This window comes from Aethalodelphis obliquidens, unplaced genomic scaffold (genome assembly GCF_003676395.1).
Source record: "Aethalodelphis obliquidens isolate GAN/ISIS:26980383/991018 unplaced genomic scaffold, ASM367639v1 scaffold74, whole genome shotgun sequence".
Lineage (NCBI taxonomy): Eukaryota > Metazoa > Chordata > Mammalia > Artiodactyla > Delphinidae > Aethalodelphis > Aethalodelphis obliquidens.
In genome coordinates this window covers 719,320-745,194 of record NW_020838018.1, presented here as the reverse complement: position 1 = coordinate 745,194, position 25,875 = coordinate 719,320, and the positions used below count along the sequence as shown (strand labels likewise).

The window sequence follows — 25,875 nt, the reverse complement described above, 5'->3', positions numbered from 1 at the left end:
GCACACCACAAAGAAGAGTAGCCCCCGCTCGCCGCAACTAGAGAAAGCCCGTGAGCAGCAACAAAGACCCAACGCAGCAAAAATTAAATAATTAATTAATTAAAAAAAAAAAGAAATCCCTAATATGTTGAACTAGGTACATAAAGAGAATGCAGAAAACTCAATTTTCAAATTTTTATTGATCACTCACACCCTAATGTCAAGCACTGTCAGGTATTAGGAGTTGCCCACTGTGGTGGTTTTAAAACATGACCACAATTCTCTGACACTTCTCCCATGGAGCAGAGTACATGCCCACTCCCTTGAACCTGGGCAGACCTCTGAGACTGCTTCAATGAACAAAATGCAACAGAAGTGAACCTGTATGACTTCCAAGGCTCCAAGAGAAGAGACCATGCCACTGTGCCTGTTTCTCTTGGGATACTTGCTCTGGGAGCCTTCACGTAGTAACTCCAGCTACACAATGGCCCACAGAGGAAGAGAAACATCCTAGGAGCCTTATCCACTGAAGGCCCCCACTTTAGCCTTTCAGATGGCACCAGACTAAGGGCATAGCTGAGCCACCATATCAACTCTGGAATGCCTATTTGGGCTTCTTGCTGCATGAGAAAAAGAAACCCCCTTTGTGTGTGAATTTTCTTTATTTGTAAATGGGCACATTTGTTACTGATACAGGGATTTAAAAGTAACAAAGCCTTTGTCTATGTTAACAGGGAAAATGATTAAGACTAGTTTATAAGTAATACTGATCAAGGGATCAGTATCTCTCTAAAATAGAGTATAATACACAACAGTGAAAAACAATAAATGACCCCAGGGTTTCATATGTTAAAATATTCATCAATAGGCTGATTAGAATTTACAGAGTACCTACTTTGTCTTTAGCACTAGGCCATATGCTCTAAAAAATATCAAAGAGTAAGAAAATATAAGATCAAAGAACTGGCTAGGATTAGACAATCTCTCCCTTAACAGTAACATCTCTTGGTTTAGCTCCTTCAATTACTTACACCATACTACACATCAGTTTAATCAATTCTCTCTCCTAAGAATATGACTAAATCAGTGAAGAAAATAGGAGTGCTGAATTTAGAATGGTGTGCATAAAAAGAACTTGAGGGTACGAATTACTATTTCAAATGACAGAAACATGGGGCGTTCACTGATCAACAAAAACTTGACAGCAATTTTTGCAACTAATGAGATGGAATAAACATTTCGTTACAAACAGTATGATCAACAAAAAAAAAATGCTTTTTGCAGAGCGGCTATAATGTGCCAGGCACCTACCTAAGCACCTGACAACATAAACACATGTATTCTTCATAATAACCCCAATAGATACATACCATAACAGTCCCATTGTTTAGATGAGAAAAACCAAGGCTTAAGAAGATACAAAATGCACCAATGTTTATACAGCTAATAAAAGAGCAGGACAGAGCTGATGAGCCTGTTGGAATTTAAATAGTAACCTCTCAGGTGACTTATACTTCAGTCAGTCACCACTACTGCAAGTTAATCTTACTGACAAATATTTAACAGTTAAATCAATATTATCTTTACGAGAGGAACTAAAATCAAAGAGAAAAGAGAAACTTAAAAATCTTAATCCCTGTGGCTCTTCTACAAAGGAATTCCAAACACTACAGTTAATAAATATAATAAATTCTAAATCACATAGCAACCACTTGTAAGATTAATAGTAATTTTCCTAGCAGAATTCTCTGATTCATTTATCAAAGAACCTTAATATGTTATGACAGGTTTTTTCCAATATTCAAATGTATTTCTGGAATGGAGAAAAACATAAATCTTAAAGAAAATACTACTTACCTATTTTATTTTGTAGCCTATAAGATTTTTAACCTTTGTTTTTAGGGTGGACAAAAATCATGCAAAGTCTAAACTTCTAGTATCGGCTGTGTGCCACAAAAATAAGAATTTCTATTAAATATTCATTTCCATACATTTCATTCCAGTAAAGTTCTTTCAAATAAATACACAAAAAACTGAGCTTACCTTTTTCCCTATAAATATCCTAAATCTCACTAAATCTAATACTCAGCTAGTCATCTCACTTTCACATCTTCTTTCAAAAACAAATGATAAATCCTTTGTTTACTATAATCCTACAAGTATTTACAATTCACTTGCTGTATTTACTGGACATCTATAACTTACTGCAAGAGACCACAGGAAAAAAAAATTAATATGATCCCTACCTTTCAAAAACCTAAACCTGTTTCTTTCACATGTGTATGTGTTTAAAATACTGGAAATCACAAAGCTTTAGGAATAGCAAACCACTACGAATTACATGAGAGCATTTCTCATTTTTACAACTGTTTTAAATTTATTGTACTAAAGCGTAGAACTGCACTGCCTACCTGCATCAGCTCTGGACCGCTGGCCAGGTGTCTTCCCGAATGGGGTCTTCATTCATCTGTATTTAAGTGAGCAGCAGAGCTGCTGGACTAGGGTGAAAATTCAGTATGCTCCAATTTGAAAGTTTTCACAGAATTTCAATGTTCTTGTTAATCCATCATCCCAAGCGCCTCTTTTTTTAATAAGTTCAGCAAAAATACGTGAAATCCTAAGTACTCTGTAAGACAGTGAAATAATAGTTCATTACTAGAGCATCACAAAAGCAAACTACTCCAAGTAAGCCATCAAACATGACAAATTTTAAACGTAACATCAGCTAAAATACACTTTGCCAGGAAGTAATTAACTTTATTTCCTCAGACCTCAGTGCCAAGGACAACACAGAGAAGCAGGAGAAAAGGAGGTACTAGACCCCTCAACAAGGAAAAGTGCAGTTCCTCACGGGTCAACTAAACATAATACAGCATCTGGCTTCCGGCTTCCCCCATTGTATCCCAACCCATTTTGCTGGCAGCCAATCCATTTTGCTGGCAAAAGTCAGAAAAGGGTAGACACTGGCATGTCAGAAAAGATTTAGACTGGCAGGTCCCATATTCTTGATGGGACACAAAAAGACCCAGCAAGGCACTGGAGTGGGCAACAGAGGTGTGGCAGGTGCATGGTGGAACAACAGCTGGAGGGTGAGGCAGCACTGGAAGCTACTTCAAGTCTGAGCCACAGCTAGAGGTATGGTCAGTAAACCAGCAGCCTTGGGCAAAAGAAGGGATTACAGCCAATAAGACTTCGCAGTTCCCTTTCTGCTCCCAAGCTTCAGGAAACCAGAGCGGAAGATCCAATAACTCTGGAGGAGCCTCAAAGAAATTTCCATACCCATGCAAAAAAGTCAGTTTATCATTTAATTGAAATTTGGGTCCAGTTTACAGTCCACGTAGTAAAACATATATGGAAATGTATTCTCATAAAACACAAAAATATCCACCACAAATTTCACTGAACCACATGACTACGTTCAGTTCTCGTTGTTAGTCATCAAGTCTACATCATACAGCCATGCATTCACAGGTTTAAGAATTGAAGGGAATGAATTTTCTAGAGACTAAAATTCAACAGAATAGTTAAAATAATTAAAAAGCCTAAATAACAAGGGAGAGAGGAATCATTTCAACTGGTAAAAATGCTTAACTATATAGAACTTCAAGGGAAATTTAAAAACAAATGGCTTTTATAATTCATTTAATGAATATTCAGAATGCCTACTGTTTGAAGCTTAGGTAGAAGGGGAGAGACAGTACACAAATAAGTAAGGAAAAGAGACAGTATTTCAAGTGGCAATAAGTTATACAGGCATCCCTCAGAGATATTGAGGGTTCAGTTCCAGACCACCACAATAAAGCAAATATTGCAATAAAGTGAGTCACACTAATTTTTTGGTTTCCAATGCATATAAAAGTTATGTTCATATTATACTGTACTCTATTAAGTTTGCAGTAGCATTATACCTGAAGAAAACTATGTACATACCTTGATTTAGAAATACTTTATTGCTAAAGATGCTAACCATCATCTGCCAATGAATGCCAGGTTGCCACAAACCTTCAATAAAACAAGGTATGCCTGTATAGAAAAAACATGGAAGCAGCAGCTTTTCTGAAGGTGACTTTTCCCATGCAAGGTTCATGTGCTCTTCCTAGGAGCTACAACCAGCCTGCCTCCCCACGCACTGAGGTAAGGAAATGAAGTCTAGGCTGTCATGACAACAAAGTCTAGGCTGTCATGACAACAAAGACATACACTTGTCTTTCCCAAGGCCACCCAACAGACATGTAAGCCTCGCATCACTCTACCTCTTTCAGCACCAGAAATCTCACTTCCCCATTCAATTCTTCCCACTCTGATGTATCTTTCCCTACTGGAACCCTACAGCCCTCTTCCCCCATCTGCCCAAACCTTTCTGCTGCCTTCTGAAAGGCAGTCTGTCTGTAGCAAAAGTCTATCTAGGGTCCCCTCCATCCAGCAGCTCTCTCCAAACTGGTTGTTTGTGTTCCCCAAACAAGCTTACTTACACAATCTCTCCTACCCCAACACCCCAACGTGGAGGCACGTGCCATAGCACTAGTAATAACAGGCCCCCCTTTTCGTTGCAGTCATCCACCTATTAATCCTCTAGTCATCTGCACACACTCTTGAAGATCTTACTTGTTTTCCATCACATTCTTGGCAACATATGATCCTTGAACAACGTGCTCCCTTGGTTCTCTGACATCCTCATTTCAAACTACCTACCCAACTCCAACCAACTATCTCCACAGCCACAACCTCAACCTTCTCATCACCAATGACTACAATACCTCTGGAATCTTTGTTTCAAGCATCTCACACTCAAAACCACCTCTGATCATTCCACTTTTCCTACACCAGAAGTTCCACTCCAACAATTCTTTGATGCAACCACTACCTCCAAACTACAGCCTGACCTTTTTCTTCCTTGGGGACTAACTTCCCTCATTACTCAGCTTAGATTCCACAGATGGTCAACCATAGAGTGACTCCCTTGCTTTTCTCTTCCTGTCACTTTCTGGCAAAACCCTAACCCAACTCCTTTCCTACTGCACCCACAATTTCAGCCATTAAATGGGGCTGAAAAACTTCCCAATTTATAATCTCATTATCTCAAGTGGGCATTTGACAATACCAAGCCCATCCTCCTATCTGCTAGTTAGACAGAAGCAAACAGAAGAGAACTACTCATCTTCCCACCACAAATTCACCAGCTGGTTGGTAGCCTCTGCTACTATAACAACAGATAAACTGTGTTTAAATTCAACCCTTTCATATGTTTTAACAATCCCATCTCTATCTTCTCTATCAATTTCTGTTCTCATCGGTATACAATAAATAATGCAGTATTTCCCAATTTTAAAAACATCCCATGACTCTGCTCCTTTTCTCTGACACTCTTTACAAAGCTGCTTCAAAGACTGAAGAATATTTTAATCTACACAAGTATCAATGTTTCTTAACTTAATAAATCAACTTGGTTCTATAACATGAAAATTTTAGCTTACTGATGGTCTAAAGAGTATGTACCCTTCTCACTAGCAGATTTAAGCTTATCTTGGTATGATTTTTCTACTGCTTACCACTTCATTAAAATTTTCAGGTTGAAATTGTTATAATACTTTTTAAAAAGTATAAGACACAGATTGAAAAAAAGAGTTGCAGAAGGGAATGACATAGGAGCTTTTTGAATAATATAAGAAAACAAAATTCCAGATAAAAGTTCTTCCCCATTTTTGAGTTGCAATTCTATTCCAACTGCTTGATCTTATCTTAAATCCTGAGACAGCACAGTCTCATTTCTAAGATAGCAGGAGTCATAATTTTTTTCAAATATTACACAAAATGTTGTCAAATGGAGCTTAAATTGAAGCCAATAAAAAAGATAGCTCTGTATTCAGGACTAAACCCAACAGATTGCTAACACCATTCAGTGAAAGGCTGTTAAAAAATAATGTTGCACAGTACCAAAGAATCACCCCAAATTACCTGTTGATTATAAATGCTTCTTGACAATGGAGGGATCAAACAATTCAACACCACTAATTGTGAGCCAACCACACTTTAGAGGCTTCCAGATGTGACGTGATGCAAGGTACATCACATCATTATAAAACATTCTTGACAAAAATGCTTTATCTAAATCTACTTGAGACTCTAGACCTAATTCGCAGTTTTTAAGAAATACAGGTGATACAAGAGAATGTGAGAAGTTTCTACAAGACAAATGGAATACACTCCTTAAAAGGTCAATGTCATAAGAAAAAAAGGTAGACATATTGCTCTAGATTAAAAGAGACTAAAAGCAGACAGCAAGCAAACCCTGAATGAATGGTTTGGAGGGGAAAAAGCTATAGGAGACATTGAAGTCTGGGGAAATTTAAATAGGGTCTATATAGTAGATGACACATTATGGAATTATCATTAACCTTTAAAAGCACAATAATGACACTGTAGTTATACATGAGAATATATTTATTCTTAGGAAATACATGCTGAAATTTCTACAGGTAGGCTGAATTAATGTCTGCAAGTGAATTTCAAATAGTTCATGGAAAGAAAGTGATACATACACAAACAATAAAGTGAAAATGACAAAATATTAATTTTTGAATCTATACAAAGAACATACTAATGTTATTCTCTGAACTTTTATTTCAATTTAAAATTTTTCGTAAAGAAAGCTGGGGAAAAGAAGATCCTGGATTTATTTCCCTTTGCTATAAGTCCATCTGTATTAAATATAATTAACTATCCAAGCATGCAATTTTGCTAAACAATCTTTAAAACATGTCATGAATTTAGTTTCGAAACTCAAAATATTTCTGTAACCAGCTGAAAGGGGAACACAAGATTCTCACAATTTCACAAACAAGTGTCCCCAAGCACATGCTGTGTGTCACACACTGCTATATATGCATCAACTCAGACTCTACACAACCACCATAAGGCACACATTATACTTGTTCCATTTTGGAAATTAAAACCCTACGGCACCGGGACTTCCCTGGTGGGGCAGTGGTTAAGAATCCGCCTGCCAATGAAGGGGACACGGGTTCGAACCCTGGTCCGGGAAGATCCCACATGCCGTGGAGCAACTAAGCCCGTGAGCCACAACTAATGAGCCTGCACTCTAGAGCCCGCGAGCCACAACTACTGAGCCCGCACACCACAACTTCTGAAGCCTGCGCACCTAGAGCCCGTGCTCTGTAACAAGAGAAGCTACCACAAGAAGCCCGCGCACCTCAATGAACAGTAGCCCCGGCTCACTGCAACTAGAGAAAGCCCGTGTGCAGCAATGAAGACCCAACGCAGCCAAATATAAATAAATTCATATACAAAAAAACCCCTACAGCACCTTTGTTATACAGCAGAAACTAACACAACATTGTGAAGCAATTATACTCCAATAAAGATGTTAAAAAAATAAATAATAAAAACCTACGGCACCGAAATTAAAATGCACGTGGGCATACAGACTACAAGTAGCATAGCTGAGATAAATTTCTTATTTTAAAAATAAACACTGGGACTTCCCTGGTGGTCCAGTGGTTAAAACTCTGTGCTTCCACTGCAGGGGGCACAGGTTCGATCCCTGGTAGGGGAACTAAGATCCCACATGCATGCTGCAACTAAGACCTGGAGCAGCCAAAATAAATAAATAAATAAATATTTTTTTTAAAAAAGTTACATATCAAAATATTTGCTGCCAGCTGCTATCACCAAACAGTGCTATTTATAAAAAGAAAATAAATTTCTAAAACTGCTTAAGCAAAAGTGCCATGTTCCAAAGAAATCTCAACACTAGTGGAAAAGTACAAACCGCTAAACACACCAAGTGTTAAGCTGAAGTTTGGGCTGCCAACAAGTGTCTTACAGTTGTCGTCACAAAGGGTTCAAAGTGTGGGGAGGAATGTATGCTATCACAAATATTTATGTGAAAAATGACATATGGCTAAAATCTGAATAGGACCTGAATATTAAACAAGAAATAATTTTCTTAATTTCTTAATTATGATATTGTAGTTACAAAAAAAATCCTTATTTTTAAAAGTATCATGATGTCTGCAATTTACTGCAACTTTCAAATGGCTTAACAACAAAAAATGTTGAGTATAACAAAATGTCAGCAAATGAATCTCAATGGAAAACATACAGGTATAACTCAGCTATAGGTTTAACTTTTCAGTGTATAGGAAGTTTCATTAAAAAAGTTTGGGGAGGGCTTCCCTGGTGGCGCAGTGGTTGAGAGTCCGCCTGCCGATGCAGGGGACATGGGTTCGTGCCCCGGTCCGGGAAGATCCCACATGCCGCGGAGCGGCTGGGCCCGTGAGCCATGGCCGCTGAGCCTGCACGTCCAGAGCCTGTGCTCTGCAACGGGAGAGGCCACAACAGTGAGAGGCCCGTGTACCGCAAAAAAAATAAATAAATAAAATAAAAAGTTTGGGGAAAACAACAGCAGAGAGAGAAGAACAGCAAAATCTGGAATTGGTGGCAACAACACAGATTTACTGTAGGTACTCCAAAGTCTGTAGCTTATTTCCTAAGATGTGATTTTTAAAAATAGATTAAGAAAAGGTGGTAGGGCTTCCCTGGTGGTGCAATGGTTAAGAATCTGCCTGCCAATGCAGGGGACACGGGTCAAGCCCTCATCTGGGAAGATCCCACATGCTGCGGAGCAACTAAGCCCATGTGCCACAACTACTGAGCCTGTGCTCTGGAACCCGTGAGCCACAACTACTGAGCCCACATGCCACAACTACTGAAGCCTACACACCTAGACCCTGTGCTCCACAACAAGAGAAGTCAGTGCAACGAGAAGCCCCCGTACCGCAACCAACAGTAGCCCCCACTCGCCACAACTAGAGAAAGCCCGCACGCAGCAACGAAGACCTAATGCAACCAAAAATAAATAAATAAAATAATTTTTAAAAAAATTATATAAAAAAAAAAGGTGGCAAAGTATTTGCAATTCCTGAATCTGGATGGTGAGTATACAGGTGTTCGACTGCGTTTCAACTTTTCTGTATGCTTGAAAATGTTCACAATAAAATGTTAAGAGAGAAAAAGGGTCAATAGTTTTAGATTCTATAAATCTGGAAAGAAAAAACATTGTATTACAACTCAGAACCTTCCTAAGTACCCAAAAGAATTTACCAGAAAGCCCAGTCACAAATGTTTCAATGGATGGCATGTAAAAACAGTGCTCTAGAGGTCTCCAGCATAGGCTGTCCCTTTGGCTAAAACCTCAAGATTAAAATGAAGGGCTGTTTGAACACAGCATTGTTAATTACCCAGTGTTTGGCTATAGTACATACCAAGTGTATATCTGAAGGCCTTCAGGGCCACAAACTCTCATATCAATATAAACAAAATTATTAAACAGCCTAAATCATGAGACATCCAACCACCAAGTTCTAACAAAGGAGCTCTTAAGGATGGACAAAATTCACAAGTATCATGAATTTGGATGAGGGAAAAATTCTATCTTCATTTTCCTAACTTTCACCTGAATTATACAGCAAGCACGTCCTTCCATCATGAGCGTATGAAACCACATTATTTTACCAGTATCCCTGACTTTCTCAACAACAGAAATCACAGATCTTTCCACTCCACTGCATTTATTACAGATCTCAAAACAGCTTTTAAGCTCATCAATTACTTCGGGGTTTTTTTGTTTTTTTGGCTGCACTGGGTCTTTGTGGCTGCGTGCGGGCTTTTCTCTGGTTGCGGCAAGCGAGGGCTACTCTTCCTTGAGGTGCGCAGGTTTCTCATTGCAGTGGCTTCTCTTATCGTGGAGCATGGGCTCTAGGCGCGGGGGCTTCAGTAGTTGTGGCTCGTGGGCTCTAGAGCGCAGGCTCAGTAGTTACGGCGCACAGGCTTAGCTGCTCCACGGTATTTGGGATCTTCCCAGACCAGGGATTGAACCCGTGTCCCCTGAGGTGGATTCTTAACCACTGCGCCACCAGGGAAGCCCTCATCAACTACTTCTAAATTAAGTTATGAGGCCTGCCACAGAACAAGACATGACCGGAGTAGGTCAGCCATCAGGGCATTAGTCATCAAACTGTGACAACAGAATTGGTGACTGTTGTAAAACAAAGAGTTTGGCTAGAACTTGCCCCCTCCCCACCCCCCGTTCCTGGGAAGTACCTTCTAAATCGTTGGAATGTCCTAAATGACAGGAGTGTTTGTGATTTATGGTGGGTCCCTAGATAGTTTGTGCTAACAAGATGACTCAGGATGGGGCTGGCCACACCAAAAAAGACCAACCACGGGATTAGAGGATTGGAGCTTTGAATCCCCTGATAGCCCAACTTTCAGGGAGGGAAGCTAAAGACCGAGCTCAACCTCATGGCCAATGATTCAATCAGCCATGCTCACATAACAAAACCCCAATAAACACTCTGGACATAGAAGCCGGAGAGAGCTTCCCTGGTCAACAATACTCTAACTCCATGCACCATTACATATCCATGTGCAGGTCAGTGATACTCCTGACTCCACAGAAGAAAACTAGAAGATTCCCATTCAAACCCTTCCAGACCTTGTCCTGTGTGTTTCTTTTGGATGGTCATGGATTTGGATCCTTTTCTGCTATAATGAAACTGTATCATAAGTATAGCATTTTCCTGAGTTCTGTGAGTTGTTCTAGTAAATTATCAAACATGAGGTCACGAGGACCCCCGAATTCGTAGCCAGGTGCTCAGAAACGTGGGTGGCCTGTGGACCACCAAGTTTATTGTTGGTGTCTGTAGGGAGGGCAGTTTTATGGAGGACAGTGGTTCGGCCTATAAAGTCTGACCTCACTCTGGGTAGCTAGTGTGTCAGGATTACAGTGCTGTGACACACAGATCTACTATGCTCTCTTGTATTCCCTACCATCAATTATTTGTTGATCAATATGTGAAAGGAGAGAAAAGACCACCTCAATTTACTTTTTGATAAACATCAAGAGCTGTCACTTTAGTACCTTAAAATATGAAATTGTTTCTGTATGTCTTATCTGTCACTTAACATATTAACAAAAAAGCCATATTACTAAATTAACATTGTTTTCATATTTAGTAACTATTTAAATATAACATTTCTTCTTTGCTCCCTTGTATTTTATTCACTGTATTCAGAAACATTCTGAGAAGGTATCCACAGGTTTCACCAGACTGAGAAAATGTCCGTGGCACAACAACCCCTGCCTAAAACCACTGGCAAAAAGCAACCCTGAATCTTTGATGTGTCTTTAAAGGCCACCTGCAGGAATCAATGTAAAGAATGGACAATCCTGGTAGTGATGGACTGGTAATTTAGACCACTCTCCTGAAAGCTAGAATATCAAAATAAAATCTAAAAGAACACCCTTAACAAAAACTATTGGGAAGCAGGGTTTCTTATAGAAAAGGTTAATTCCAGGTGAGCGGGAGGAAATATATGAAGAGCCTGGAACATCGTGCCATACCAGAAGCCAGGAAGCTATCAAGGTCAGGAAGATCACTGGAATGGTGTCACAGAGACAAAGGGGGATTTTTTACACTATTTTCTTGACTATTGTACAGTTCACCCTCCACATCTGTGGGTTCCACGTCAACAGATTCAAACCTACCTCAGATCAAAAATATTCAGGGGAAAAAAAATTCCAGAAAGTTCCTGAAAGCACTGGCAACTATTTACACAGCTTTTACATTGCATTTACAACCATTTATGCAATATTTATGTTGTATTAGATATTATAAATAATTTAGAAATGACAAAGTATATGGGAAGATGTGCACAGGTTATATGCAAGAAACTACGTCGTTCTATGTAAGGGACTTGATTTTGGTATCCATGGATTTTGGTATCCTCTGGGGATACTAGAACCAATCGCCAGCAGATATCGAGGAACGACTGTATATGACTGAAAACTTCCGTGACAAAAACATGAACACACACAGTGACACATACACTAACCATATGCTTGAAGGCATCAAAGAACTTGAAGATAGCAGTGCTTCCAGAGGCAGGACCTAGAGTGGTAGGTAAACCCCACATATGCAACCACTTTTCTCCCTGAGAGTAACTGCCAAGTGTTAAGGGGCAGCTAGAGGCTAATAACTTTGCAAGGTGAGGGGCCAAAGACCAGAACCCAGGGACTACCAAAGGAAGGAGGGGGCTGGTGAACCCACGTCTCTATGACATGGAATCCTGAATTGCTCTTGGGAGCTGGGGGAATGGTAAGAAGTCCAGCCGCAACTCCTCTTTACCCTAAAACTTAGCAGAGGTGATCCCAAGCTGCCAGCTCCCTCAGACGTCTGGCAGAGCAAGCATAAATCCTCTCTAGGAATATCATCCTGACCCCAAATTATCTCAAACACTTTAAAAAATGTAATCTACTACATGTGCAACCATGCAAGTTAGCCCAGAAAGAGACAAAATAAAAACTAGCAGAAACGACAGATAAACAACAAAAAAAAGCAGACCCACTGGGCTACCAGGTGTTGCAGTTACAAAATCATACTTTATAGTAAGCTACAGGAAGGTTACAGGAATAAATAAAATTATTAAATGAAAAATAAAATAGCTGTGACTATTATGTTCAGAGACAGAAAAATAAGATATAAAACTTTGGTAGAAAACTATCACAGAACCAGATTTTCCAGAAGTGAAAAAATACAATAAACTCAATGGATAGATTATCAATAGGCTGGCCTCGTTAAAAATTAGTGAACAAAGATAGATCAGAAGAAATACCAAGGACGAAGCATGCAAAGGGTAAGAGACTGGGAACGCCTCACATGCATTTAAATGGAGTAGAGGGTAGGGGGTCAGGGCAGAAGAAATACTTTAAAAGATAATGGCTGCAAACTTCTCAAAAGAATAGAAAACATTACCACAGATTCAGTAAGACCTATAAACACAAAATATAAATAAAAAGAAATATATACCTAGACACATCATAAAAACTGTTGAAAACCAAAGACCAAAAAAAAAAAAACCCATAAAAGCCTGAAGTAAAAAAGATCCCATCCATGACAGCAAATATTAAACTGACAGTTTACTTAAGAAAAAAAATGGAAGCTGAAAATCTAATAACTTCTTTCAACACCTTAGAAGAAAACTGACAAGTTAGAACTCTATACAAATCAAAAATATCCCTCAAAAGGGAAAATCAATTTGAGATATTTTTAGACTAACACATACTCAAAGAATTCACTATTAGGAGTCACACAACAGGGGAGAAATAAAGAATGTTCTTCAGGCAGAAGGAAAATGGAATTGGAATTGGATTGGACTGGAATTATAACAAGGAACGAAGAGCAATGAAAAGGGTAAATCTAAATGGCTACTACTGTACAAATTAATAGTGTCCTAAGACAAAATATACACAGAATTAAAATAGCACAAACTGTGCTACGTAAGTGAAACTAATATAAATGGAGTTTAAGTGTCCAGGAAGAGGGGGAAACAACCAAATATTAGATTTTGACAAGTCAAAGATGCACGTTTTAAGTAACCTTGAGGTTAGCAGAGGAAAAAAAAAAAAAAGGCATTCAAAGAAAGCCAAGAAAGGAGTAAAAGACACATAAAACAGGTACAATAAACAGAAAGCACTTATTAAGACAACATACTCAAACCCAACTATGTCAACAGTTGGGTTAAATTTAAATATCAATAGACTAAACACTCCAATTATGAGAAGTATTGTCTGACTAGATTTTTAAAATCCCACCTATATACTGCTGACAACAGAAACGTCCAAAACATAGTACAAAGAATGAAAGTACAAGGTTAAAAAAAAAGATATACACTGCACCTGCTAATCAGAGAAAAGATAATGCAACTACATTAATATTAAGCTAATCAACCTTTACCTCTAATAACACTTTTGCCTTAAGGAAAGACAATTATTTTAAAAGACTCAACCGGTAAAGAAAATACACAATGCTAAACATTGTACGCACCTAGTAACATAGCCACAAAATAGATAAAGCAAAAATTATCGCAAGTAAGGAGAAACAGACAAATGCAAAATATGAGTATTAATACATTTCTCTTGGTAACCAATACAACCAGCAAACGAAAAGGAAAAAAGGATGTAGAAGAATTTAACACAATTAACCAAGTTAAACTAACAAACATAGAACACTGCATCTAACAAAGACAGAAGCACATTCTTTCCAAGCACACACAGGACATTTACAAAAAGTGATCATATGTTGGACCATAAACCAAGCTTCAAAAAATTTCATAAGCTTTTAATTACATAGTATTATGACCACAATGGAATGAAGACAGAAATCAGAAAAAAACAAATACAGCACAGAAGATTCTTAGAGCAGTGAAACTATTCTGTATGACACTATAATGTCAGATACATATTATAAATGTCAAAACCCACAGAATATAGAACACCAAGAGTGAACCCTATGTGAACTATGGACTTTGGATGATAATGATTTGTCAATGTAGGTTCACCCATTCTAACAAATGTACAATCTGGTGCAGGATGCTGCTAATGGGGGAGGCTGTGCTTATGTGAGATCAGGGGGTACAGGGGGACTCTGTACTTTCTACTGTTTTGCTGTGAACCTAAAGCTGCTCTTAAAAATAAAGTGTATTTAAAACAAAAAAAAAAGTTTATCTGACAAGATAGGTTAATGAGTATGCTATGGTTACAAACCACCCTAGAAATCTTAGCTGCTTAAGATGAAGAAAATTCCCACTCCCACCCATTCCCTCCCCCTCTTTTCTCCACCCTTGCCCTCTCCCCCACCCTCTGCTCTCTGTTTGCTCTACGCCAGCGGTCCCCAACCTTTTTGGCACCAGGGACCAGTTTCGTGGAAGACAATTTTTCCATGGACGGGGGGGGGGGGGGGGGGGGGGGGCGGGGGGATGGCTCAGGCGGTAATGCAAGTGATGGGGAGCAGCAGATGAAGCTTCGCTCACTCACCTCCTGCTGTGCAGCCAAGTTCCTAACAGGCCGCAGACAGGTACCTGTCCGCAGCCTGGGGGTTGGGGACCCCTGCTGTAGCTGGAATAGAAACTGATAGGTATATCCACACTGGAAGTTTGGCATTATCTACTAATACCAGACATAGGCATAATATATGACCCAACAATTCTACTCCTAAGTCTACCCAACAAAAAAGCGTACAAGAAACATGCACCTGAATGTTCACAGCACGTCTGCTCACATGAGCCCCGTGACAGTCATGGAAATGAGCCTGCTGGATCACCTAACATGGGGAGCTGCTCTGTTCTGAATCCATCATCACCATTCCCCCAGCCCAACACTTCCCACAGGCTGTTCTAGCCAATGACTGGCCATAGGCAGGATGCTAAAGCAGGTCCATTCCTGCAGGAGAAGGAACTCCTCTGACCCCAACTTTGGCTGGAGGACATGTCACTGGCCTTACTTAAACTTTCTTAGAACTGCACTGAAGTCCGAAGACTTATCGTACCAAACGTTCCCTCCAACCTCTTCCTCCTCTACATACATCAGTCCTGCAAGGGGCTGTTGGCTTTGTCACAAGTATTTCTCCTACAGCAAAATCTAACCCCAACTTGTTGTCTTCTTGTCCTTGGGGGACCTTAACAGGCTCAAATTGGGAACAACCCAATATTTATCAACAGAAGAATGAACTACTACCATGGATAATACATGAATAAATCATTACATTAATAAACAAACTACAACTATACATGACCGAGTGAATGAAATTAATGACAAAATGTGTAGAGTTCCACGGTTGGTATGTCACAAACCATGGATCTGTAACTACTTCTGTACTTTCAGTACATTTCACCAAAAAAAAAAAAAGAAAGAAAAATCAAAAAGGCAAGACTCTGAAAAGTCAACTATCCTTAAACCAAAGGGGAATTTGCTACTTACTATTAACTCAGATTAAGAAGCGACCCATATGCACTAATATGTATAAAATAGATAACTAATAAGAACCTGCTATATAAAAATAAAATTCAAAAATTCAAAAAAAATAAACTAAAAAAAAAAAAGGAGCTGTATGCAGCCAGACTGTTTACATGGAGCCCTCCTCCCCCTTCCTTCATCATTCTCACATCCCTCAGAGGTAACCACTGTTAAAAGACTGCTGTGAACCTAATGACATATGCAAATTCTTAAAGCATAGTAAGTATAGATATACAAACATCTTAAAACACATACATGCACACACAAAGTTCTACAACTTGCTTCTCTTACTAAACATTACATTTTCCATGCAGTATAGGAAATTTTTTCCTCTTATTTTTATTTCCCTCTTATTTTTAATAGTGACAGAACATTCCAGAGTATGGACATAAAGATCACTTACTTTACTGTTAACTTCAATATTAGACAGATGTTTCTCATTTTTCACTACCACAAACACCACTATAATGAAAAATCTTACACATACAGGTTTGTACCTTTGTGCAAATACATCTATACCATAAATTCCTAGCAGTGGAATTGCTAGGCCGAACAGAGTACAGGCATTTTATATTGTTTCAATGACGCCACCTTCCAAAAAGAGTCCACCAAATTATAGTCCCACAAGTCATATAAACTATGTATTTAAAGGCTAATGTATTTTAGATGAACCCTACTTTATGGACTAAAGCTTGTGGTGAAGAGTAATTATGAACGGAAAGTACATAAAATTGCTTTTATCTTTCACTGAGTCAATTTAAGGAAAAATTTCAGAGGGCTACACAAAAATACCAGAGTAACCAAAAAATTACCAGTAGTTACAACCCAGAGATTGATTCTAAATAAAAAAGACCATTTAATAGACCTGACAACCCAGGATCCAACTGTCACCACAGCATTTACAGATCCCAGTTCAGTGCCAGCAGATCCCACTGTGATTTCTGATCTACAGAGAAGAGTGACCAGAGTTCTCAAGGATACTGGGGCTTATCCTACCAAATGTTCAGATGTCTTGCAGGTGTCTTATGGCTGTGGGATAAGGCCTGAGTTGTGAACCTTCCCAGGAAGGGTAAGTCTTTCATGACAAATCCACTCCAATACTCCAATCTCCCTAAGCCTTTGGATACCTTCCTCTACAGTAGACCAAGGTAGTTCTGGCATCTCAACTCCACTTAGTACAGGTCACCCTTCGGTTTGTTTCAGGCAATCAACCAAGCAGAGCCCTTTCTAAGCCCTCAAGCTGTAACACTGAATCCAGAATCTCTCCTTATGGGTCCACATCAATAAATTTGGCCTAACCCAACTTTACATTCCCTTCACCTTCAACTCACACCCTTAACATCCATTCCCATAAATATTCCCCAGGTTCCTATTTCGCTCATGGCAAACTAGACAATCTTTTGGGTAGGCCTACCTCTTCATGGGTCACAATTTGCACCTCACCCTTTGGGACCTCCTGGGATGATCCTAGGGGAAGCCAAATGCAGGTTTTTCAGGCAAAGGGAGATTAAGTTAAGGGAAGGGATGGAAAGGTTGCTTCTACTGGGAAAGGTAGCCCAGCAGAATTTAGGTGTTCAAGGTCTCCAGTTAAATCAGAATCTGACCATATGCCGCTAATCCAATTTTCAGGATCCCATTCCTTACCAACCAATGTTTTCACTTACAAACGGGGAATTCAATTTGCAGTTTTAGGGCAGTTGTAGAAACTTTCAGGTCCCTTATGTGGAACCTGACCTGGTAATTTAAAACCCTGAACTCATCGTTTTGCTTTGCAACGTTTTCACTTGGCTAAGCTAAATCGCATTCCCCAAGATTTCCACTCCCATTTGTTTCCAGATTGGGCGGGCCAGAAGAGAGACTACTGTGCAGCATGCGGAGGAAGCAAGTGAAGGGGCAAACATCCGGTAGGACATCTGCAGTCTGCACCCACTGAACTCCCCATTTGCTTCAATGATGCGAGGCTGCAACAACTACTCTACCTTCCCCCAGGCTCCCTGAGAGTCTCTGCCTCCTGGGCCAAGTGTGTGTGGTTACCTCCATGACAAAGGGCCAGTTCTTTCAGGATATCCACACAACCAAGGTCAGAGGCAACAGAACTGACACAGCTTTCCATCTGTCTTGCTGTGGCTTCCAGTCTGGGTTCTCCCCCACATTACATCCACCTTCCCTTCTCAAATGCCTGTCCTATGGACTGCAAACTCCAGCATCAGGCACACAGACAACAGTCTTATCAACGAGTTGCATCATCAGCTCCTACACTGTGTTAACTGAGATCCCTGAATAAGACTGTCTGACAGACCCCTGTGCAACAGACCACACATTTAACCACACAGCCTCAACCTGCCCTTGGACAATTCTAGTTACTGCCCAGGGAATTTGAGCACTCACAACCCAAGTACTGAACTAAGGACTAGAAAAGTAATTACGGACAAAACAAGAAGAATCTCTACTTTAATGAAGCTCAGCCTTTTTGAGAAAACAAAAATCCATTAAATCATGTGAACAAATGTAACCCTGTAATTTTGATAAGCACCAGGAAGGACAACAATGTCCCTAATAGAAGAACTTGACTTCAGTAAAGTCAAGAAAACTGCTAGTTACTGTAACAAGTGGTGGATATATCGAAGTTCCCTATTCTACCTTTATTATAAAATGTGCAAACTCACACAAAACGAATTTCATAAAAAAGTGATGCCTGAGACAAGCTCTAAATGAAACTAGGAATAACTGAAACCCGGACGGAAAAGCATTCCAGGAAGAGGGAAAGAACAAATGCCACACTCCCTGGTGGCGGAGATGATGATGGGCACGGGAGATGTGAGAAGGACCTGCATGGCTGGAGCAAGGAAAGCAAAGGGAGATGTGGTACTGGTGAGGTCAAGGCCCCAAAGTTTAAGAAATATGCACACCCTTAAGGCCACGTTTTGAAGTTCTGTCCTTAAAGCAATGGGAAGCCACTGAGGGTTTTACGTAAAAGGTGACATAATCAGATCTGCCTTTTTAAAAGGTGATTTCTGACACTAACAAATTACAAACACATTTACCTTTTACCCAACAATCTCACTATCTTGAAACTATACCTGCACAAATACAAAACAATACATCCACAAGGTTATTCACAGCAATGGAATATAAACAACCCAAGTGTTTATAATTAGGAAATGAACTACAAGCACAAAATAATAAAAAAGAGTGTATACGAAGTGATCTCTAGGATGTATTAAGTAAAAAGGAAGAAACAAAAGTGTACACAAACTTCTTTTTAAGAAAGGCAGGTAAAAAACATACTTGTGATTAAATTTGCAAAAACAGTGGAAAAATAAACCAGAAACTAATAAAAGTGGGGCAGGAGGGGTACAGTGCAGGGATAGGAAGAAAAGGGAGAATGTGAACATACCTTAGTAATGCAGCTTTGATTCTGGAACTATATAAATGTTTTACACACTGAAAAAATACATTAAAACATTAAAGAAATCCTTAAAAGTTAAAGATTTCATTCAAATAAACCAAACTAATGATCAAATTGGTTACAAAATCAGAGGGAAAATGTTTTCAAATGATTTTATAATTCAGATTGTCAACTGTACATCCTTGCATGGATACATTTTTAAAACAAGGAGAATAAAATACAAACCTACAATCACTCTACTGTTATTAACGTTTTCAAACTACTATATTTATACTGTAGGATAAAGGAAAGTAACTACTGTTGCTAAGAATGCAAATTTTTAACATTAGAGAAGAAAGGATAAAGTCAAAGTAAAAACCCTATAAAGTTAAATGTGAATTGGAAATATCAACACAAAATCAAAATTTATTATTTCCCAAGCCTATCCAATGAAAGCAAGGGCATCTCAGTAGCAGTAAGGACACACAGCACCAGATTTTGTTATCTAAATTCCACTGCCTGATAAAAAGAGCTAAAACAACTGGCTGATAGATATTGGGCAGGAAAAGCACAAAGTGAATCTAAGACATCTTGTAACATGAGCAAGAAACAGTTCAAAGATTAATGGGGTCGCATCCAAGGGAAGAGAACTAGTTTGAAAGGACCAAGCCATGCCCAAATTAGAACAAGCTGAGGGAAAAGAATGATGACTACTTGTTTAAAACACACCAAATACATAAAATTCCTTGGGTCCACAGTGATCCTGAAAGAGAGAAAGCAAAAAGAAACAACAACAAATCAACCCTGTACATAGGAAAAAGAACATTCTTATCCTGTGTCAGGACCTAAAACTCACACTAGGAATATTAACTTAGATATATGATTAGTTAATATACAGGTAGATATACAGGTCATACATACGTGTAAGTATATAGATCATCTATAGATAAATACGTGGATCATTTGCAGACAGGTCCAAAAATTAAACCTAGGTTATAAGGATATAACTATAAGCAAGCTGAACAACAAATATAAACAAACAAATATAATCTAAGTTTAAAAAGTTGTCATGCTTTATTACTACAATCTAGAAACATCTAAAATGGTATGAAAATGCTTTATTAACCTCTTCATTTACTCTCTCAACATTTGGATAAAACAATATCCATGATGAATGGATCCTTCCTCCCTCTACCACCCACCACCCACCCCCCAAAAAGTCAACACACTTAACATTCTAGGGACTCCAGACAAATTGCCCCTGCTTCAAATGACTTCATCTGCCTTCTTGAACAGGCTACACTCTTTAAACCAGAGCTCCTACACTGGCAGATTTCCTCCAATGCTCCTTTCATACGGTTTAATGCCTTTCAATGGCTCCCCTCACCTTTAGGATAAACACCAACCACCTTGATGAGATATGTACAATTATCTAAAATCTGGCCCCAAATTCATCCCTAGACAGACTGGCCATGCCAAATTATAAGTGGTGTCAGCAGTGGTATGATCAATACCCACAGAGAACTTATGATGTCCAGGGACCCTAGGAATCAGTCACACAGGAGTAACCGATAATACAGGGCAAACTTTTGGTTGTAATTCAAATCCAGAATGGTCTCGAACACTCTCTTCAGGACTCTGCTCCTGCTGTCCCTTCATCTAGACTTTTTTCCTCTCCTAATCTATATTCTTAACCCTGCTGGAACATCACCTTCTCTTCCCAGATATCAAAAGCATAGAATTTCCTCATCTTATGTATGGGTATCTTCCCTACCAAGCCGTAAGGTCTCTGAGGGCACATCTTTATGTATTATGTCCATACACGACTTATGGCAATTTTAAGGCCATATAATAAGCACCCAGTAGAGATTTAATTAAAAATTTACTTGGGACTTCCCTGGTGGCGCACTGGTTAAGAATCCGCCTGCCAATGCAGGGGACACGGGTTTGAGCCCTGGTCTGGGAAGATCCCATGTGCCGCGGAGCAAGTACGCCCATGTGCCACATCTACTGAACCTGCGCTCTAGAGCCTGTGAGCCACAACTACTGAAGCCTGCGCACCTAGAGCCCGTGCTCCGCAACAAAAGAAGCCACTGCAATGAGAAGCCCGTGCACCGCAACGAAGAGTAGCCCCTCCTCGCCGCAACCAGAGAAAGCCCGCGTGCAGCAACGAAGACCCAACGCAGCCAATAAATAAATAAATGTATAAAAAAATTTAATTGAAGACAAGCACAACTAAGCAACCTGATGCTGAAAAAAAAATGCTAATAACTATAGCAAAGTTCAAAAGCAGGATGGAGAAGGAAATCAACAATGACTGGCACCAGCTGCTGAACTTCAGGAACTGTATTGGGAACTCTACAAATCCATTGCATTTAATTCTCATAATAGCTTTATATGATAGGTTTCATCCTATAGGATGAAATCTAGCTTTCATCACAGGTTTAAGCTTTTTAAGAAAGCTTAAAAAGGCTATGTGATGAATCATGTATGTAGCTTTGAACCAGTAAGGAGTGTGGCTGGATTTCAACCCAGACTCTTCTGAGCTGAAGGCCATCGCCATGTCCAACTCCAGAGCTCTTATCCTTTGCACAATTGATTCCCTGCTTCCAATTTCTTTTCATTCAAGGAAAAGAGAAAGAAAACACAATTAAGCATCTAATAAATATAAGAAAGTATTTACATGATATATGTTAACTGTTCTTTCTCAGCAAATTAGAATCCTGCTAATAGCTAATTCAAAAGAAATACCCAACAGCATTATTTTTAATCTCTAAAATAATCCACAATAATTCTTCAGGAACAACAGTACCCTTTTTATGTGTTTCCAACATACCGGCAGAAAAAATGCTAACAATTAAGGAGTGCAGCCAGTGGAGTTTAACTGTATGCAATCAGGTAAGTCACTGGGAAGTGAGAACACTACATAATTAAATTTCTTCTAGTTAAGACCTCAAATTAATAACTCATAATTATACACTATCAGTGTGATAAGAGCCAAATCTGAGGTACTCTTTCCCATAGAATGCACAGGCACACACAAATCACATCAACCTCCCAGTCCACAATTTACAGGACTGGTACCATTACCGGTAAGGACACCAATGACCAACGTTTCACCATTACCTGGATTTCAAGAGTGTTACTAGATATTACACGAAAAACAAAACAAGAAGGGATCTGGGGCCAAATACGGAAAACAGTGCTGGTACTATTTCTCAGAGCCCTTAACCTGATAATGTGAATTGTGACCCTTGGGGAGAAGGAAAAGGACAAAGCAACGTTTCCCAAACTAAGGTAACCAAGAACCGTTTTGTTTTTCCTGTAGCATTTCTTAGCACTAGTATTACCAAGAATACCACCTTAAACACTGCTTCAGATATATATTCCAAAACTAAGTAAATACTGTTACTGTGGTCTGAATTGGTAAATAAAGGTACTGTCAGAAACAGTACTATCAAAATTCTGGGGCCAATAGAAAACCTTAAAAAAAAGAATGCTAGGGGTTTCCCTGGTGGCACAGTGGTTGAGAGTCCGCCTGCCGATGCAGGGGACACGGGTTCGTGTCCCGGGCCAGGAGGATCCCACGTGCCACGGAGCGGCTGGTCCCATGAGCCATGGCCGCTGAGCCTGCGCAGCTGGAGCCTGTGCTCCACAACGAGAGAGGCCACAGCAGTGAGAGGCCCGCGTATCACAAAAAACAAAAAGAATGCTAAGTTAATCATAGAGATGACTGAGGGCCTCTTTTCCTTACCCATTTCACGGCATTTGAAAATAACCATTTTGCATTTTGTGGGACTTCTGGTGGTCCAGTGGGTAAGACTCCGCATTCCCAATGCAGGGGGCTCGGGTTCGATCCCTGGGTGGGGAACTAGATCCTGCACGCATGCCGCAACTAAGAGTTCGCATGCCACAAGTAAAGATCCTGTGTGTGGCAACTAAGACCCGGCACAGTCAAAATAAACAAATAAATAAATACTAAAGAAAATAAAGTAACCATTTTGCTACTCAAGAATCAAAATAAAGAAATTCTATTTTATTTCTCACAAGAAACACACATCTACTACCCATAATTTTGACAAACATATTTAGCAACTCTTACATTTAATTATCAAGTCTGATAATAAAGGTTCTGTAATCCAGTAGCTACTACAACTTTTTGGTATTTGCCCATTAACCAAGGTTGGGGGGATGGGGGAGAAGCCTCCTCATTTCACTCTACCCCCATCCGAAATTTCACAGCCTCTGAAAGTTCACAACCTTTAAGAATGTTCACAAACTCAATCTGTCCTGGTATACATCCTCAAGTGTAGGTTTAGTTTTCACTTCCTAACAAAAGCTGTGTAGAAAGCAATTACTGTACTCTCCATCAATGCTTTCAGACCGCGGAGCTCCTTCCAGAAAATTCCAACAGAAGTTATATAGGAATTCGCAATTTGGTAGGTATGTCGTCTCTGGCACAAGTCACGTTATACAGTGTAATCCGTTAACACTTAAATGTATTTGGTGTTGCTTTTTAACGTACAGCAAAATCCATATTTGCTACTTCAACATGCATGGAAAACCCTCTCCAAAACCAGGAATCTCAATCCACAAATCATAAATAGCAAATAACCGTAAAGCAAATGCGTAAACAGATTTGGGGTGCCTATTTCGTGACATTTATTGCTTAAGCCATCACTAAAATCTAACCCGGTAGAGTCGAGGACGCATCCGCAGTTGGAAAGATGAACAGAGCCAAACCGAAGGCACTGCGCAGTTTCCGAGCCGTGCAATTAATCTCAGCAAATGCTTGCGGAATGCGTTCAAGGTCACTCGTGATGAAAAAGAAAACTGTGTGAGTGTGGGTGTGCAGAAACCCCGCCGTCCGCCAGTCCCGCGCAGAGCTGACCAGGGCGCGCGGACAGGCAGCCAAGGGGGCGGTGGAAATTAGGAGGGGGGGTGTTACGGGGAGCCCCGAAAAACCACCTTCTCCACGAAGCCTACTGCTGCAGGACCCAGGGCAGCCGCCGGGGAGGCTACGCCGTCGTAGGTACACTGCCCTGGGTGGGAGACCAGCGCCAGGCCTCAGGGGGGTCCAGAACCCGGAGAACCCCCTCCCCTTTCCGAGGTCTCGGTGCAGAGCCCCTCTCTCTCTCACGCTCCGGGGGGCAGTCCCCATTCCCTCCCCCACCGCCTTCCCACCCTCCACCCCAGCCCCTCCCCACGCCCCGAGGGCCCGTTCCCCTCCCCCCTTTACATCCCCTCCCACCCAACCAGGGATACAGTCCCCACCCCCGCCCCAGGGGACCCGAACCCCCCCCCCCCCAGACCCGGGGGGCCCCTTCCTTCCTCCCCGCCCAGCCCGGGTTATGCAACACTCACCCCGCCCCGCCCCCCGCCAGGGCCCGCCGCAGCGCCCCCGCCGCCCCGCGCCCCCCGCCCACTGTGTGCCGAGGCCTCCGGAACAAAGCGCGCGGGCCGACCGGCCTGGCCGGGGGCGGCGGCCATGTTGGCGGGGGCGGCGAACAAAGGCGCGCGGTCAGAGCCCGAGGCCCCCGCCCGCGGCCCGGCCGGCAGGGGGCGCTGTGCAGGCGCCACCCGCCGCCCGGACAATGCGCCTCGGCCCACTGCTCCCCGGGCGCCACCGTCCCTCAGCGCGCCCCGCCCGCGACCCCGTTGCGGCGCCCGCTTCCCCACGGCGCACGGACCTCACCTGCCGGCCACCTAGGCCGCCGTCGGCAGCCCGCGGGCCCTGCCGTCCCGCGCCGCGCTCCCGCCCCGGCCCAACCGAGCCAGACGGCGCCGCCCCGCCCCCGCTCCGCGGCCGCCGCCGCCCGCCCCCGGCCGCACGGCGCACGCGCACTGCGCCCGCCGACTGCACCGGCCGAGCGGCCCGGCCCCGGCCCGACGGGCCGTACTACGCAGGCGCTGCAGTCGGTGGGCGGGGCCTAGAGGGCGGAGGGCGGGGTCCGGCGGACTTGGCTTGAGACTGCTCACCTGGTGGTGGGGCGGGACTGAGTGGGGGAGGGCCTGGAGGTGGGGCGGGGCCTGGTGGCAGAGCAGGCCTTGGTCTGGCACAACTCACCTGGCCGCCGAACAGAGCGGAGCGGGGCCTGGCGCCGGGTGGGGCCTGGCGGCGGGGAGGAGCCGGGCGCGGCTCTCACCTGGGGGCGGGGCTTGGCTGCGCCCCAGCTGCGCGCTGGAAGAGGCGGCGTTCAGGGCCCGGAGGCCCGGGAGAGGGGCGGCGCGGTCGCAACGGAAGTCTGGCATCCTTGGAAGTTTCGTTTTCGCGCGGTGGGAGGGCTTTCACCGAATGACTGTCCCTCCTTGTCCTTGAATTTAAGCAGCAAGTCGACCTGCGTCGCGCACGCCGCCCCTTTGGATAAAACCGGATACAGTGACAAGGCCCTCCACTGGCTGAGCCGTGGCCGCAGAGACAGCGTCCAGTGCCACCTGGCTTCCCGCGCGGACCCCTCCGCCGCACTGCGCCACCGCGGCACGGACCCGGGCCTCGCCCACTCACCTGCCCTACCTGGCAGGGGAGGGTGAGCTCTGCAGCTCTTGACCCTGCACTCCCTCCCCGTGCGCCGCCCCCACCACAAACTGGAGAACTCGCTCGGCTCTCCGCGGAAGTCAGGAGCCAGGCATTCCC

General features: G+C 42.0%; 1 protein-coding gene across 3 annotated transcripts in view; it reads right to left on the bottom strand.

Moving 5' to 3' along the window:
* Positions 1-25,145, bottom strand: part of SPIN1 (spindlin 1) — a 65,245-nt gene extending 40,100 nt beyond the window's left edge. The window contains exons 1-2 of one of the 3 annotated variants that reach the window (XM_027092106.1): positions 24,937-25,060; positions 2,391-2,605 (exon numbers count right to left, since the gene is read on the bottom strand). In XM_027092106.1, the coding sequence (XP_026947907.1) occupies positions 2,391-2,442 (52 nt within the window). In that variant the 5' untranslated portion in view covers positions 2,443-2,605; positions 24,937-25,060. Of the gene's footprint in view, positions 1-2,390; positions 2,606-20,162; positions 20,209-24,936 lie in introns of those variants that run through there. The other 2 variants (XM_027092107.1, XM_027092108.1) reach the window with 2 other exon arrangements.
* Positions 25,146-25,875: the final 730 nt, after the last annotated feature.